The sequence below is a fragment of the Cavia porcellus genome, unplaced genomic scaffold (assembly GCF_034190915.1).
Source record: "Cavia porcellus strain 051 isolate PalLab524CR breed Dunkin Hartley unplaced genomic scaffold, mCavPor4.1 scaffold_8, whole genome shotgun sequence".
NCBI lineage: Eukaryota > Metazoa > Chordata > Mammalia > Rodentia > Caviidae > Cavia > Cavia porcellus.
The window spans coordinates 11,403,189-11,417,641 of record NW_026947491.1 but is presented as its reverse complement, the minus strand read 5'-3'; the positions used below and the strand labels follow the sequence as shown (position 1 = coordinate 11,417,641).

General features: G+C 36.7%; 1 protein-coding gene across 1 annotated transcript in view; it reads left to right on the top strand.

Moving 5' to 3' along the window:
- Positions 1 to 14,453, top strand: part of LOC134477200 (uncharacterized) — a 58,274-nt gene that overhangs the window by 30,699 nt on the left and 13,122 nt on the right. Inside the window, exons 5-7 of the mRNA XM_063254232.1 lie at positions 446 to 572; positions 835 to 890; positions 3,573 to 3,666. Of these exons, the coding sequence (XP_063110302.1) occupies positions 446 to 572; positions 835 to 890; positions 3,573 to 3,666 (277 nt within the window). The remainder of the gene's footprint in view (positions 1 to 445; positions 573 to 834; positions 891 to 3,572; positions 3,667 to 14,453) is intronic.

Sequence of the window (14,453 nt, the reverse complement as noted above, 5' to 3'; positions counted from 1 at the left end):
TGTATTCTTGAATTCTGAGGTGTTGCCTATCACTTGTAATTATTTTTGAAATAAGTATTGGTTGAGGTTTAAATGTAAATGTGATAATTTGACTTCCCTAAACAGCCTTCCTGTGTGCTTTCTCTCCCTTTCAAAAGAAATGGCCCTTCCTGAGCTTCCCAGATAGAACTGACTGTACTTGATTTGGATGTGTATCTTTGTACCTCATTTGTAGAATAAATGAAATACATTTCACTGTTTTCATTTGTGTTCATGTATCTGCATCTGCTTCCATGCAGAGCAGAATGTGCTTCCTGTTTTCAGCTTTTCCCAGAGTAATCACTGTGATTTGATAAATTTTTTCCCTGTGATTGTTTCCATTATGCTGAGTGGGTCACTGGGCAATTGCATGCTTTGTAATGCTATTTTTGTTTTTGTTCTGCCTTTTTTTTGTTGTTGTTGTTAGAAAGAAGCAGAAAGGCCAAAAATTATAAGGCTGGAAAATGGTAAGTTTGTTCTTGTAAAAACACAAGAAGAGCAAACAGCCAAAAATGTGACTAATGTGGATGAAGAGAAGAAAACTTCTCAAACTGGTAAGTTAGTGACTAGCTATGAAAATCGTTCTTGTTCATATGCTATTATTTTCAAATGTGTATAGATCCAAAACATAATATCCATTTCTTTTAAAATTTTCTTATTTTTCTTCCACCAACATATTTCTGAACCTGTTTCTGAAATTCTTTTCACATTGACTTGTATCTTAGTGAAATATTCATGAATGCAGATGGATTTGCATACATGAGTAAAATTTAATGTAGTAAATATAACTAATGTGTCTGTGACTACATTTTATAGATACTGTGTTGCCACTGGAAGCACAGACAGATGATGAATCTCCTTGGGATTCTGAGGTATTGCCTGTAATTATTTTTGAAATAAATATTGGTTGAGGTTGAAATATAATGGGAAAATTTGACTACACTTTCTCACCTCTTCATATACCTGTAAGAAATTTTTCCTTACAGTTTTTAACCACAGTTCCTAATTTCCTGTGTAGCTTAGCTGTTTAGTATGATTATGTCTCAAAGAGTTAATGCCACTGGGTTCATAGCTGAATGCAATTGTCCTGTGCTGAATCCTTTGTACTGCAGGTGAAGGAATAAATGAGTGGAGTCTGAGCACACCTTTGCTACCTGTGTAAGATTCATTTAAGGAAGCCAGTGCAGTTAAAAACTAGGAGCAACATGTCATAAGCAATCAGCTTGGATTCTGAAACTAAGCTGAGCAAAAACTGAGGAATTTTTCCCAGTCAGTCTATGGCCAATGGGTGAAAATTCTGCTGAGATTCAGACAAAATGTTTGGATCATAATTTTTACAGTTTTTTACTTGACAAAGTAATAAATGATAATTGCAATAGTTATTATGTTAGGGTTTCCTGGTATGGATCTGAACGTAGTAATTCAATAGAATCAAGGACTCAAGATGTAAATACATGGTGTTATACTCACAGTTTGGTGTTATATTATTTGAAAAAACAGAAACCAATTTTGAATGTGGAATGCACTGAGTCTCTTTATGGCAGCCATGCTTGTACTGATAAAAATGTAAATAATGACAAATTGTGTTAGAGTGAACATTTTGATTTTTTGTTTGTTCTGTTTTGTTTTTCGGTTACTGGGGTTCAAACTCACAACCTTGTGCTTGCCAGAGAGGCACTTCAGCCACTGAGTTAAATCCCTGGCCCTAGAGTGAGCATTTTGGGAAAGAGCTAATGTCTTTGTTCCAAGCAGCTCCTGCATTGTGGTACCAGGTGGTGGTTCAAGTCACAAGATGTGTTAGTATTCTGTCTGTTAGTAACTGCTAAATCTTGGAAACATAATCCAATGAATTTGGCTTTTGGTGACCTTATTATACCATGAAGATGGCACATGATCTACTACTTATGTGATACTTTCTATATGTCATAGGAAATTTGTGATAAGAAATTATAAAAATACTTTGAAAGTATAAAAGGTTTTACCTGAATAAATATTGAAGATTTTTTCCTAAACATGAGATCAGCAAAATAATAATGTGAAGAAAAGAGTAAGAAAGATGAGAGGGGCATGTAGATTGCTGGTTTGTAAATGGTAAAACTCTTAGTAAAACTGTTGATGGAAACAGCATATAGGAAGAGAGTGGCTTGGTGCTTGAGGCTTCCCTGATGAGATTTTAAATGTGAACTTGAATAAATCTCTGTTTTAGAGTACCACTGTGTACCAAGCAGTGAGATACTGAATATCTTAGGTGAAGACTTGTGTTATCATGATAGTCAAATGAACAAGAAGCACTTTTTATTTCATTAATTTGAATCCATCCTATGGCCTTCCCATGGCACTACACCACCAGCCATATTAGACTTGAGACAGGGTCTTTCTATGTAACCACATTCCCAAGACTGGGCTTGAACTGGTGCTTGTCATGCCTTACCCTTCCAGAAGTTTGGAATTACAGGTGTGCACCACTAGGCCTGCAAATGTTAAAGAATTTCGAGGGGGGTTTCAGTACAGATGGGAATGAGAGTGAACTCCTGCTAACATAAGAGTGAACAGGAGCCAGCACAGTAAAGTCCAGGAGGACACTGTGGGCAGGACCATGAGCCCTGTCTGTCCATCACTGCAGCACCCTACAGTGACCAGGAAGCAGGAAGTGCAGTTACTTCCTCACAGTTATTTACGGTTTTGCAACAGATAGAAAAGAAAATGTGTAAGTCAGTATGTTGTAAATTGGGGGCACTTTGTAAAAAAAGTTTTTATGTTGCTGTCTTTTTTCATACTTTTTCAAAGTTTTTCTTAATTGGGAAAGAGTTGTATATAACATCTCATATTCATGTGCTATTTCTTGAATATAACATGAAGTTATCAGTATATTTTTATTTTCGAACATTTTTCTATCAGTAAAAATATTATCTCAGAGTTGCTTTTCTTTCAAGTCCTTGTTTACACAAGTGAAGTAGTGCCTGCAATGATGTTTTTACTCAGCATGGCTCTCTGAAGTTTCTTACTGGCCAAGTATCTTAACAGTGACATGACTTCTGCGAACAGAATGCTTAATGCTGAATAATAACAAGTATATTTATAAGAATTTGTTTATTCAGGGAAGGGAAAGTGATATTAGGGTGTAAAGGGAACCAAGGTAATCAAGAAATGATAACTCATGTAGCAGTTCCCCAAAACAAGTGTAATTGTTATATATCACAAACATGCACTCATAAAAATGGCTTCATGTAAATCTGTATGTTTCAATGTTACATTCATTGGAGAGTGCAGAGTACTGTTGACTCTTGTGAAGCTAGGATGAAATAGGTTTGTCAGACAGAATTTTGTCTCTGAATCCTTCCTGTAGCATTCCATGCCTGCTTTACAAAGTCAGCACCCATATGGAGACAGCAGCTGGGCTTGTCATAAGGTTCACATGGGAGACATTTTGGTCCTCAGTATATGCTTCCCATTATTAAACCTGCTTGCCTTAAGATGGTAAAAATCAGATAGCTTCTTTGGAAATGAGTAAGAAATGCTTCTGTAACTCATTACTGCTATATGAATTTTCACAGAGTATCTCTGAGAATCTTCCACAGCAGCCTGTCGATCCTTTTTCTGGGGATGCAGATGATAGAGGAAAACATGCAAGAAATACACAAACAAAAGGTAGGAAATATGTGTAATTTATTTAGAGAAGTTATTTGATAGTTATTTAGCTAAAAGTAGAGCATTGTTGGATTATAATAGTCAAAAAACTACCCATGAATTGGATAGTAAGAAAAAAGAAGTAAATCAGTAGTAAGTTTTATACACTTTGAAGTTTAAGTAATAGGTTAATTTGAGGGTCACTGAGGGAGCTACCTTGTTAGCACCATTCCAAGGCATTCTAATGTCTGAGGGAAGTTAGAAAATTAATAGGAAAGAAAAGAGTGAAGAATGCGAAAGCAATAATACAGGGAGTAAACAAAGAAAACAAAGTATGGAGTGTGGAAAAATGAAGTAATTCTTAAGAGAAGGAAGAGCAAGGTAGCAGAAGTGTAGGAATTGTATCAATTGAGCATTGAGTAGCAAAACTTGATAGAGAAGTAGAGCAGAAGTTTTTCACTTTCCCTGTCTTCTTACCACTCGAAAGGCATCAAGGACTGAAGTACTAGATTATGCAGAGCTCTTCTTTATTCACTACAGATCAGAATAAACAAGCAAGGTCAGCTATATGTGTAGTTTCACTGGTACCTTGGTTCATGCACTTCTCCCACAATGCTGGTTGCAGAATTCCATTTACAGTTTTACCACTTAAAAAGAGTTGCTGTTTCACCATGTAGTGTATCCAGAATGATACAGTAAAAAAATAGAAAGAAAGGAATGCTTAGGTTTTTTTAAAATTTTATTTAAGAGGAAAAAGAGAAAAACACAAATCAAAACAAAGCAGTGTACGGGTACACGTAATACAGAACTACAAAAAAAAACATAGCAGTAAGAAATCACCTGTTAATAGATTATATGTTATCATCTTGGAAATAGTTGCTCAAATCACAGTATCAAAGAATACAAAGTGGACATTCAAACAGAGAGACTGCAAACAGCTGTGTTCAATGATCCAAAAACATTAATATAGTCAGCTATTTAACACCCCTAAACACACTTGCTGTTATATCCATTAGAGCTCTTTTTTTTCCCCTCTCTTTTTTACAACAAAATTTACACATTTTGGATTTTATTTCTCCTTAGTTCTTATTACTTTTTTTGGGGGGGAGAGAATAAAGTCAAATATGGCAAAACAAAGCTGTCAGTCAAAAGCAAGGATAGACATAGCACATGATGTAGAACAGAGTACAAGGTTATCAACAATGGTTATCAACGTTGTCTCTTGTTTCCTTAAAAGAATTGTCTATCTCATTAGATATTATAAAGTTGGACAAAACAGTAGAGAACAAGACCAATAAAACTTAGGCATTGTAAACATTACAGGACTTCCAAAGGAGACAATAGTCAAACCAGAATGGGCATCTTAGTGAATCTTACTGCCTTCAAAGTAGTTGCCTTTACCCTCAAACTTGATACTATCATACAGAATGGAACAGAGTCTAATCAGTCAAAACAAGATCATGGGAGTATTACAGGACTTCAAAACAAGTTAATAGGAAATCAAAAAGAGTTACTATTATATATCCTAATTTTTAAAGTTTTTCCCCTTAATTAAAACAAACATAAGAAATAACTAAATAATTTTTTTAAAGAATAAGGGAGAGATTGAGATAAAACAGGACATAACAATATAACAATAGAGGTCAAAGCATGACAGTTTCAGCACCCTAGTGCTTCACCACCAAATAACCCGACTTAATAGTAGGTACCATAGTGTCTGTCTTTTTCCTTGAAATATTTGGATGAAACTTCATATACTATAGCTTCAAATATTTCCATATCAAGAAGCCCAGAATGAAGCCTTTCTAATTAATAAGTGAAAACTTTATAAGGCTTCAAGGCCACAGAATGGGGAATCATGATTACCACATATTTTTATATATTTGAATCATTACTTACATTAGGGAAACTATTTGGTATTCACACATGCGAGATTGATTTATTTCACTTATGAGTATGGTCTCAAGCTGTGCCCGTTTATTGATAAATATCTCAATGTGATCCTTCTTTATAGCTGAATAATACTCCATTGTATAGAAATACCACAACTTTTTTATCCATTCCTCAGTTGATGGACACTTGGGTTGTTGGGTTGTTTCCAAGATCTGGCAATTACAAATTGTGCTGCTATAAACATAGGTGCACATATATCACTGTGGTATGTTGCTTTCAGTTCTTCTGGGAATATGCCTAGAAGTGGAATAGCTGGAACAAATGGGACTTCCAATCCCAACTTTTTGAGAAATCTCCAGACAGACCTCCACAAAGGCTGTACCAGTCTACACTCCCACCAACAGTGCAGGAGAGTTCCTTTTTCCCCACAGCCTCTCCAGCATTTGTTGTTGTTGGTTTTCTTGATCCTGGCCATTCTTTCAGGAGTGAGATGGTATCTCAGTGTGGTTTTAATTTGCATTTCTCTAATGACCAATGATGATGAGCATTTTTTCATGTATTTATTTGCCATTTGCATTTCTTCATCTGAGAATTGCGTATTCATCTCAGATGCCCATTTTTGGATTGGATCTTTGAATTTTGGAGGCCTGAGTTTTTTTTAATTCTTTATATGTTTTAGACAAGAGTCCCTTGTCTGAGAGAGAGTTCGCTAAAATCTTTTCCCAGTTTGTGGGTTTTCTTTTCACTATGCTGGAGATTTCTTTTGACATGCAGAAACTTTTTAATAAGATGTGGTCCCAGATTCTGGGAAGTATTTCCTGTGCGGTTTGAGTCCTGTTCATGAATTCTCTACCTACTCCTATGTCTCCAAGGTTTCTACCCAATTTTTCTTCCAATAGATTTAGTGTTTCTGTTTTAATATTCAGATCTTTGACCCATTTAGATTTTAATTTAGTACATGGTGATAGACATGGGTCTAGCTTTCGTTTTCAGCAAATGGAGAGCCAGTTTTTCCAGCACCATTTATTAAAGAGATTGTCGTTCTTCCAGTGAACCTGCTTGGCTCCTTTATCAAAGATAAGGTGGTTGAGTGTCTTTGTAGTTGTGGTTATATCTTCTAATCTATTCCATTGATCTTTGGCTCTGTTTTGATTCCAATACCATGTTGATTTTACTACTGTTGCTTTGTAGTATAACTTCAAGTCAGGGATTGTGATGCCTCCTGCTTTGTCTTTGCTGCTTAGAATTGCCTTTGCGATTCTAGGTCTCCTCTGGTTCCAGATGAAATTTAGGAGTGATTTCGCTAGATCTATAAGATATGTTGATGGTATTTCTATTGGGATTGCATTGAATCTGTATAAGAGTTTTGGGAGAATGGCCATCTTCACAATGTTTGTTCTTCCTATCCATGAGCAAGGGATGTCTTTCCATTTTCTGAGATCATCCTCAATTTCCTTTTTCAGTGTATTATAATTTTTACTGTATAAGTCTTTCACTTCTTTCGTAAGAGTAATTCCTAAATATTTCATTTTTTTGCTTGCTAATGTGAATAGTCCAGTTTCTCTTATTTCCCTCTCTGTGATTTTGTTGTTCGTGTATAGGAATGCTATTGATTTCTGAGTATTGATTTTGTATCCAGCCACCTTACTGAATTTATTTATTGTATCTAAGAGTCTTTCAATGCGGTTTAGGGGGTCTTCTATGTAGAGTATCATGTCATCTGCAAACAATGATAATTTAACTTCTTCTTTTCCTATCTTTACCCCTTTTATTCCTCTTTCTTGCCTAATTGCTCTGGCTAGTACTTCCAGTACTATATTAAATAGGAGTGGTGATAAAGGACATCCTTGTCTTGTGCCCAATTTTAAAGTAAAGGCTTTCAATTTTTGGCCATTTAGTATGATGCTGGCTGTTGGTTTGTCATAAATGGCCTTTATTATATTGAGGTAAAGACCATCTATTCCAATTTTCTGTAAAGTTCTTATCATGAATAAATGTTGGACCTTATCGAAGGCTTTTTCTGCATCTATAGAAATGATCATGTGATTCTTACTTTTGGCTTTATTGATATGGTGGATTACATTTATTGATTTGCATATGTTGAACCATCCTTGCATTCCTGGGATGAATCCCACTTGGTCATGGTGTATAATCTTCTTGATGATTTGCTGGATCCTATTTGCCAATATTTTATTGAGGATTTTTGCATCTGTGTTCATTAGGGAGATCGGTCTATAGTTCTCTTTTTTAGTTGGGTCTTTCTCAGGTTTTGGTACTAGAGTAATATTTGCTTCCAGGAACGACTTAGGAAGGATTGCTTCCCTTTCAATTTCATTGAACAGTTTGAGGAGTGTCGGCATTAGGTCTTCTTTGTATTTCTTGTAGAATTCTGCAGTGAATCCATCTGGGCCTGGGCTCTTCTTGGTGGGTAAGGACTTAATTACATTTTCAATTTCAGTAACAGAGATTGGGTTATTCAACAGTTTTACATCCTCTTGATCTAGCTTTGGCACTTCATATGCTTCTAAGAATCTGTCTATTTGTTGTGAGTTATCAAACTTTTGAGAGTAGAGGTTTTCGAAGTAGGTGTTGATGATCTTCTGTATTTCTATTGGGTCTGTAGTGATTTCTCCTTTTTCATTTCTTATTGCATGAATTTGAGCTTTTTCTTCCCTTTTTTTAATAAGGTTGGCTAGGGGCTTATCGATTTTATTTATTCTTTCAAAGAACCAACTCTTTGATTTGTTGATTCTTTTGATTGTTTTCTTAGTCTCTATTGCATTGATTTCTGCTCTGATTTTTATAATTTCCTCTCTTCTTTTGGCTTTGGGCTTGACTTGCTCTTCTTTTTCTAGCTGTATGAGGTGTAGCATCAAGTTATTTATTTGTATTCGTTCTGTTTTCCTGATGTGGGAACTCAGTGCAATAAATTTTCCTCTCAGGACGGCTTTCATTGCATCCCACAGGTTCCGGTAAGTTGTATCTGTATTTTCATTTTCTTTTAGGTATTGTTTGATTTCTTCTTTAATTTCCTCTGTGACCCACTGATTACTCAAGAGTGTGTTATTCAGTTTCCATGTGTTTGTGGGATTTTTGCAGTATCTTTTATAATTAATTTCTAATTTCAGAGCGCTATGATCCGATAACATGCAAGGGATGATTTCAGCTCTTTTGCACTTGTTTAAATATGTTCTGTGAGCTAATATATGGTCTATTTTAGAAAATGATCCATGTACTGCTGAGAAGAATGTGTATTCTGATGTTGTTGGGTGGAACATCCTGTATATGTCTATCAAACCCATTTGTTCACAGGTATGATTCAGTTCTGTTATTTCTTGGCTCATTTTCTGTCTGGTTGATCTGTCCCTTGGTGTCAATGGCGTATTAAGGTCTCCTGTTACAATTGTGTTACTGATAATTTGAGTTTTCATTTCTGTTAATAATTGTTTTATATAACTTGGTGCTCTGGAGTTTGGTGCGTATATATTTAAGATAGTTATCTCTTCCTCTTGGAGTTTTCCCCTTACAAGTATGTAGTGACCTTCTTTGTCCTTTATGGTCATTGTTGGTTTAAAGTTCACGTTGTCTGCAAACAGAATGGCTACTCCTGCCTTTTTCTGGATTCCTGCTGCATGAAGAATTGTTTTCCATCCTTTGACTTTCAGTCTGTGAGTATCCTTCTGGGTTAGATGGGTTTCCTGTAAACAGCATATGGTTGGATTTTGTTTCTTGATCCATTCTGCTAGTCTGTTTCTTTTGATTGGTGCATTGAGACCATTTACATTAATGGTTATTACTGTTAAATGCTGGTTAATTGTAGGAATGTTATCTCTCTGCGTTGCATCTTTATCTTGGTGTTCTGTTTAATTATTTGCTTTGCTTAGTGGTTTTTTCCTTTGTGTATCTAAACTGTCTTTCAATATTTTTTGCAGGGTCGGTTTGGTGTTCATGAAGTTCTTCAGCTGTTCTTTGTCATGGAAGTATCGTATTGCACCATCTATTTTGAATGATAGTTTTGCAGGATATATCAGTCTTGGTTGGAAATCATTTTGCTTTAGGATCTGGAATATTTCACTCCATGCTCTTCTTGACTTTATCGTTTGTGCTGAGAAGTCTGCTGTGATTCTGATAGGTTTTCCTTTATAAGTGATCTGTCTTTTCTCTCTGACAGCTTTTAGTAATCTATTCTTGTGTTGGATTTCTGGGATGGTGATTATTATATGTCTGGGTGTAGTTTTATTTTGGTTATGAGTGTTTGGAGTTCTATATGCTTCACTGATCTTGATGTCAGTTTCTGATCTCATGCTTGGGAAATTTTCAGCTATTACTTCTCTAAATATCCGCTTGACATCCTTTATGTTGTCTCCCTCTCTTTCATTAATCCCTATCATTCTTATGTTATTCTTCTTTGCATCGTCTTGCAGTTGTTGAATTGTTGTTTCCTGATTCCTTGTTATTTTCAAAAGATCTTTCCTTTCCTGTTCACTAGCAGCAATCCTGTCTTCAAGGTGAAATTCTATCTTCACTTTCATTAAGGCGGTTTTTACAACTTTCAGTGGAGTTTTTTATTTCCTGTATATCTCTGTGCATCTGCATTATGTATTCTGTTTGTTTCTTATATTGCTCGTCTAGGGATTCTATCTTTTTGTTTAGTTCCTCCAATTTTTTATCTGTGTTTTCTTTAGATATATTTAGAATCTCTTTCATTTCTTTTATCATTTCTTCTTTTATCTGGGAGCTTATTTCGAGTTTGAATTTCTTTAAAGCTTCCTGGAGTTGTTTGTCAACTTCAGTAGCTATTATCTCCGATATATGAGGTGGATGGGATATATTTTCTTCTATATACATTGCTCCTAGGGTTTCTTGAGAAGGGCTGGAGGTTTGAAGTTGTAATTTGGTCTTTCGTTTTGTCATTTTCCTATATTTCTGTGTTTCAAGTGTTATTTGAAAGCTTCCTCAGGATCTGTTGAAAATCGCCTTCTATTTTTGCAGCTACTGAGACTCTGGCACCACGCTACCCCAAGCCATTGGGCCTGCAGAACCAGTGGCCCTCCTCTGCCTGCTCAGAACTCCACAGTTCAGACAAGCTGGGCCTCGGGGACACTGTGCGCCCACCTGCCCCTTGGAAGCTCCACAGCTCTTCAATCGCAGCTGGGTTAGGCTACTCACCACAGGCCACAGTGCCTCAGGAACCTGTGATCCCTCCCTGCTTGCAGAGATATCCACAGTCCTCCAGACACCGAATGCTTAGTGTTTGAGATCAGCAAAGTCATAGTCTCAGTAAAAAGTCCATAAGAAAGTGGTTGACATTCATGCATTTTCAATTTGGGTGACATGATGATGAGGAAGTCAACACCACTTTCCAAAAAGGGAAGGAAGGGAAGGGAAGAGGATTTGGAAGAGACTCAGGGAAGGGAAGAGGATTTGGAAGAGAGTGTGTGTGCCAGATCTTTTGTGAAGAAATGAAACCCCTGTTGGGGAACATGTTACACCACATATTTGATTCACAAGGACTGAGGAAGTGTATTGGTAGTAAGTTCTATGAAAAGGCTGACACCACTCATCCTCAGACCACTGGAGGTGGCCCAATATCAAGTTCCCTGTAGAGAAATCTGGAGAAGAACCATAGGTTGACAACTAGATCAAGACATAACAGGGTCAAGGGGGAGCATAAATCTTTTTTTCTTAATTTTATTTTAAACAGGGTAAAATTAAGCATAACAAAAGATAACAAAACAAAACATAAGAAAGCAGTGTAAGAGACACATTTCAAAGCAAGACATCAGTAGATCTTCACTACCTGTTATACTTTCTCTTGTTTTCTTCCAAATACTTGTCCATATCTTCACATACAGTGAATTTATACAAAACAACATAGTATAAAACTGATCCAAACAGGATGGTGAAGGCATTTTACGTCTTCAAGACCAGACAATAAGGAAATCGACAATGGCTGTCATAGTGTTCCTCATTCTCTTCAAAATCACTGTCCATTCCTTCATGCATTTTGAAATTAAACAAAACAGACTAAAATCCCTTGGAATAAAGAATAATAATTTGCTGGATTTCACATCATGATGCTACAGAATCAGAACTGGGTCCCTTAGTGTCTCTTTTTCTTCAAAGTAGTTGTTCATTTTATTGTGCATTATATAATCAGTTCTCATAAACTGTTTAGAAGTTCTACACATGCATGAGTCTCTATATGGATAGCTATCCTTTCTGTATTGGAGGGAAAAACAAGACAAAACAAAAACTCCTAGAAAAACACAAAATGAAGAAGTCATATAAAACCATGACACAAGGTGACCTACAATGGTTACTATGATGTCTCTTGTTATCTTCAATAGAATTATCCATATCATCAGGCATAGTATAATTGAACATAGCAGTATATAACAATATTAATAAAAACAAAACATTGGAGACATTATAAGACTTCAAAAGCAGGTAATAGTCAAACCAGAGTGGGTATCCTAGTAAATCCTGTCATCTTCAGTGTAGTTGTCTATACTCTCAGACTTGATACTATCAAATCATAACAGATCAGTCAAGATGAGACAGTGATCTGACAAACCAGATTCAAATAAGATCAGTCATAATAAGACAGTATAAGTAGTACAGGGCTTCAGATTAAGTTAATAGGAAATTAAGGATGGTTACTGTGGTATATCCTGCTATTTTTGGAGTAGCTGTCTGGCCATTAAGTCTACTACAGGTAGACAGGCTGGAATAAAATATAACCAAACTAAACAAAATGATAAGAACAATGTGGATTTTAAATCGTGGTACACTATTAACAATGTCCTCTGCCTTCCCTTTTAGACAATTCCTTCCCTTTTACTTTCACTTTCATAGGGTATATTGTACATTTTGGTTCCCACTAATTCCCTTTAGTTTGTAGGTTAGGGATGCAACCTGTTATTTACCCAAGTGGTTCTGAAACTTTTTACCCCTGGGCTTGATCTTAAGTTGTTTTCCTGCACGTACAAAAGCCTCAAGGCTTTTCCTTCATTATAGCTTCTTCTCCACTGCACAAGTGTCATGTCTTTCCAAGCTATCTTCAGGTGCTGGACGAGCTTCCCCTATTTCTCTCTGGTTCCCTGTCACATAGAGCATTGTTTTTTCATATTTGACTTTTGGTCCATAAACCCTCTTTCACGTTAATTATATTTCCTATACAGAGGAAATTTTCGATGGGCCCTATCTCCTGATCTACTCTGCCTGTGTTTCTTTTTGTTAGTGTATCAAGGCCATCTATGTTAGAGATTATAGCCAACCTTCTCTGCCTCATTTCTGCTATGCTATTTTTCTGCTATTGGTTGTCTACTTTTCTCCTTCATTCCATTGTCTGCCCCATTCATTGAGGCCTCTCTGCCACTGTTCCTGAAATCCTGGGTTTTTTTCCTCCCTCTCTAGAATGTCCTTCAGTATTTTTTGTAGGGTTGGGTTGGTGGTCACGAACTCCCCCACTTCCTCTTTGTCATGGAAGCATCTTGTTTCTCCATTAATTTTGAGACAGTTTTTCAAGGTATGTCAATCTGGATTGGAGGTTATTTTCTTTCAAGGCTTGGAATAATTCACTTCAAGCTCTTCTTGATTTGATGGTTTGTATGGAGAAGTCTGTCATGAGTTTGATGGGTTTTCCTTTAGAGGTGATCTATTTCTTTTCTCTGACAGCTTTCAATATTCTGTTCTTGTGATGAATTTCTGGGATCTCGATTATTATATGTCTGGGTGGTAGCTCAGTTTTGTTTTAGGTGGCAGGAATTCTGTATGCCTCAAACAGCCGAATATCATCTCCTTTTCCTATGCCTGGGAAGTTTTTCTTAATTATTTCTGTGAATAGCCTTTGTATCTGCTTTGTGTTTACCCCTGCTTCTTCACTCATTTTTATTCTTAAGCTATAGATCATCCTCTTGTTGTCTTCTAGCCTTTGTATTGTTACTGCCTATTTCTTTGTTATTTTTAAGAGATCTTTCCTTTCACAATTACACATTGCAAACCTATCAAGTGTTGTTAATGTATCCCTAGTTTCTTTCAGGCAATTTTGCTATCTTTCAATGTAGTTTTAAATTTCCCGGTAATCTCTTTGACTCTGTTGCATGTATTCTAGTTTTATTTTATGGTCTTCTATGAAGGTTTCTCTCCTTTTTCGTATTTCTCCATTTTTCCATCTATGTCTTCTTGGGAGGGGCTTAGCATTTCTTTTATTAATCTTACATCTTACTGTAGTTGTATTAATATTTCAGTTTTCAGTTCATCTATAATGTCATGAAGATATTTCTTTATGTCAGCTGATACCATGTCAAATATCTCATGTTTGCTGCCCTCAATCTGTTTGGTATATACCTCTCCTGACCCCCATATTCCCTGGGTTGACTGGAGGCTTTTTCTTACTTCTTTCTCTTGTTATGTATCTTGCTTCCTCAATACAGGTGTATCGTGAAGGTCCCAGCCCCTTTCCTATTGGTTATGGTTCTTCTGAAGTGTGCTGGCTAGGGATTGCAGCCTTCTCCATTTTGTTGTTTGTCATTGAGGTGCAAGCAGGGGTGGTGTAGGATGGCTCCTACCCTCTGAGCCAGTCAACCAGTGCAGGCCTTCACCACATTAGTTTGTGCAGCGAGGATGGAACTGGTTTAGGAAAATGTCAGGGACAATTTCAACTCTGGCTATTGGGTGCTGGCCAAAGGCATGACCCAGCCCTATCAGATCCCACCCATGTGCTCTTGGCAGGGAGCAGCCAACTGAAGTCACTGCCATTCCTTGTTCTGGCCCATCCTGCCCAATATCAATATGTCATCTGGTTGGTCACCTAATCTCTCCCAGGAGGGCCAGATTCTGAGCACTCACTGCAGGTTAGTGCAGGTCTCCACACTGGCTCTGTCCTCCATTGGGCTTAACAAACCCTGACT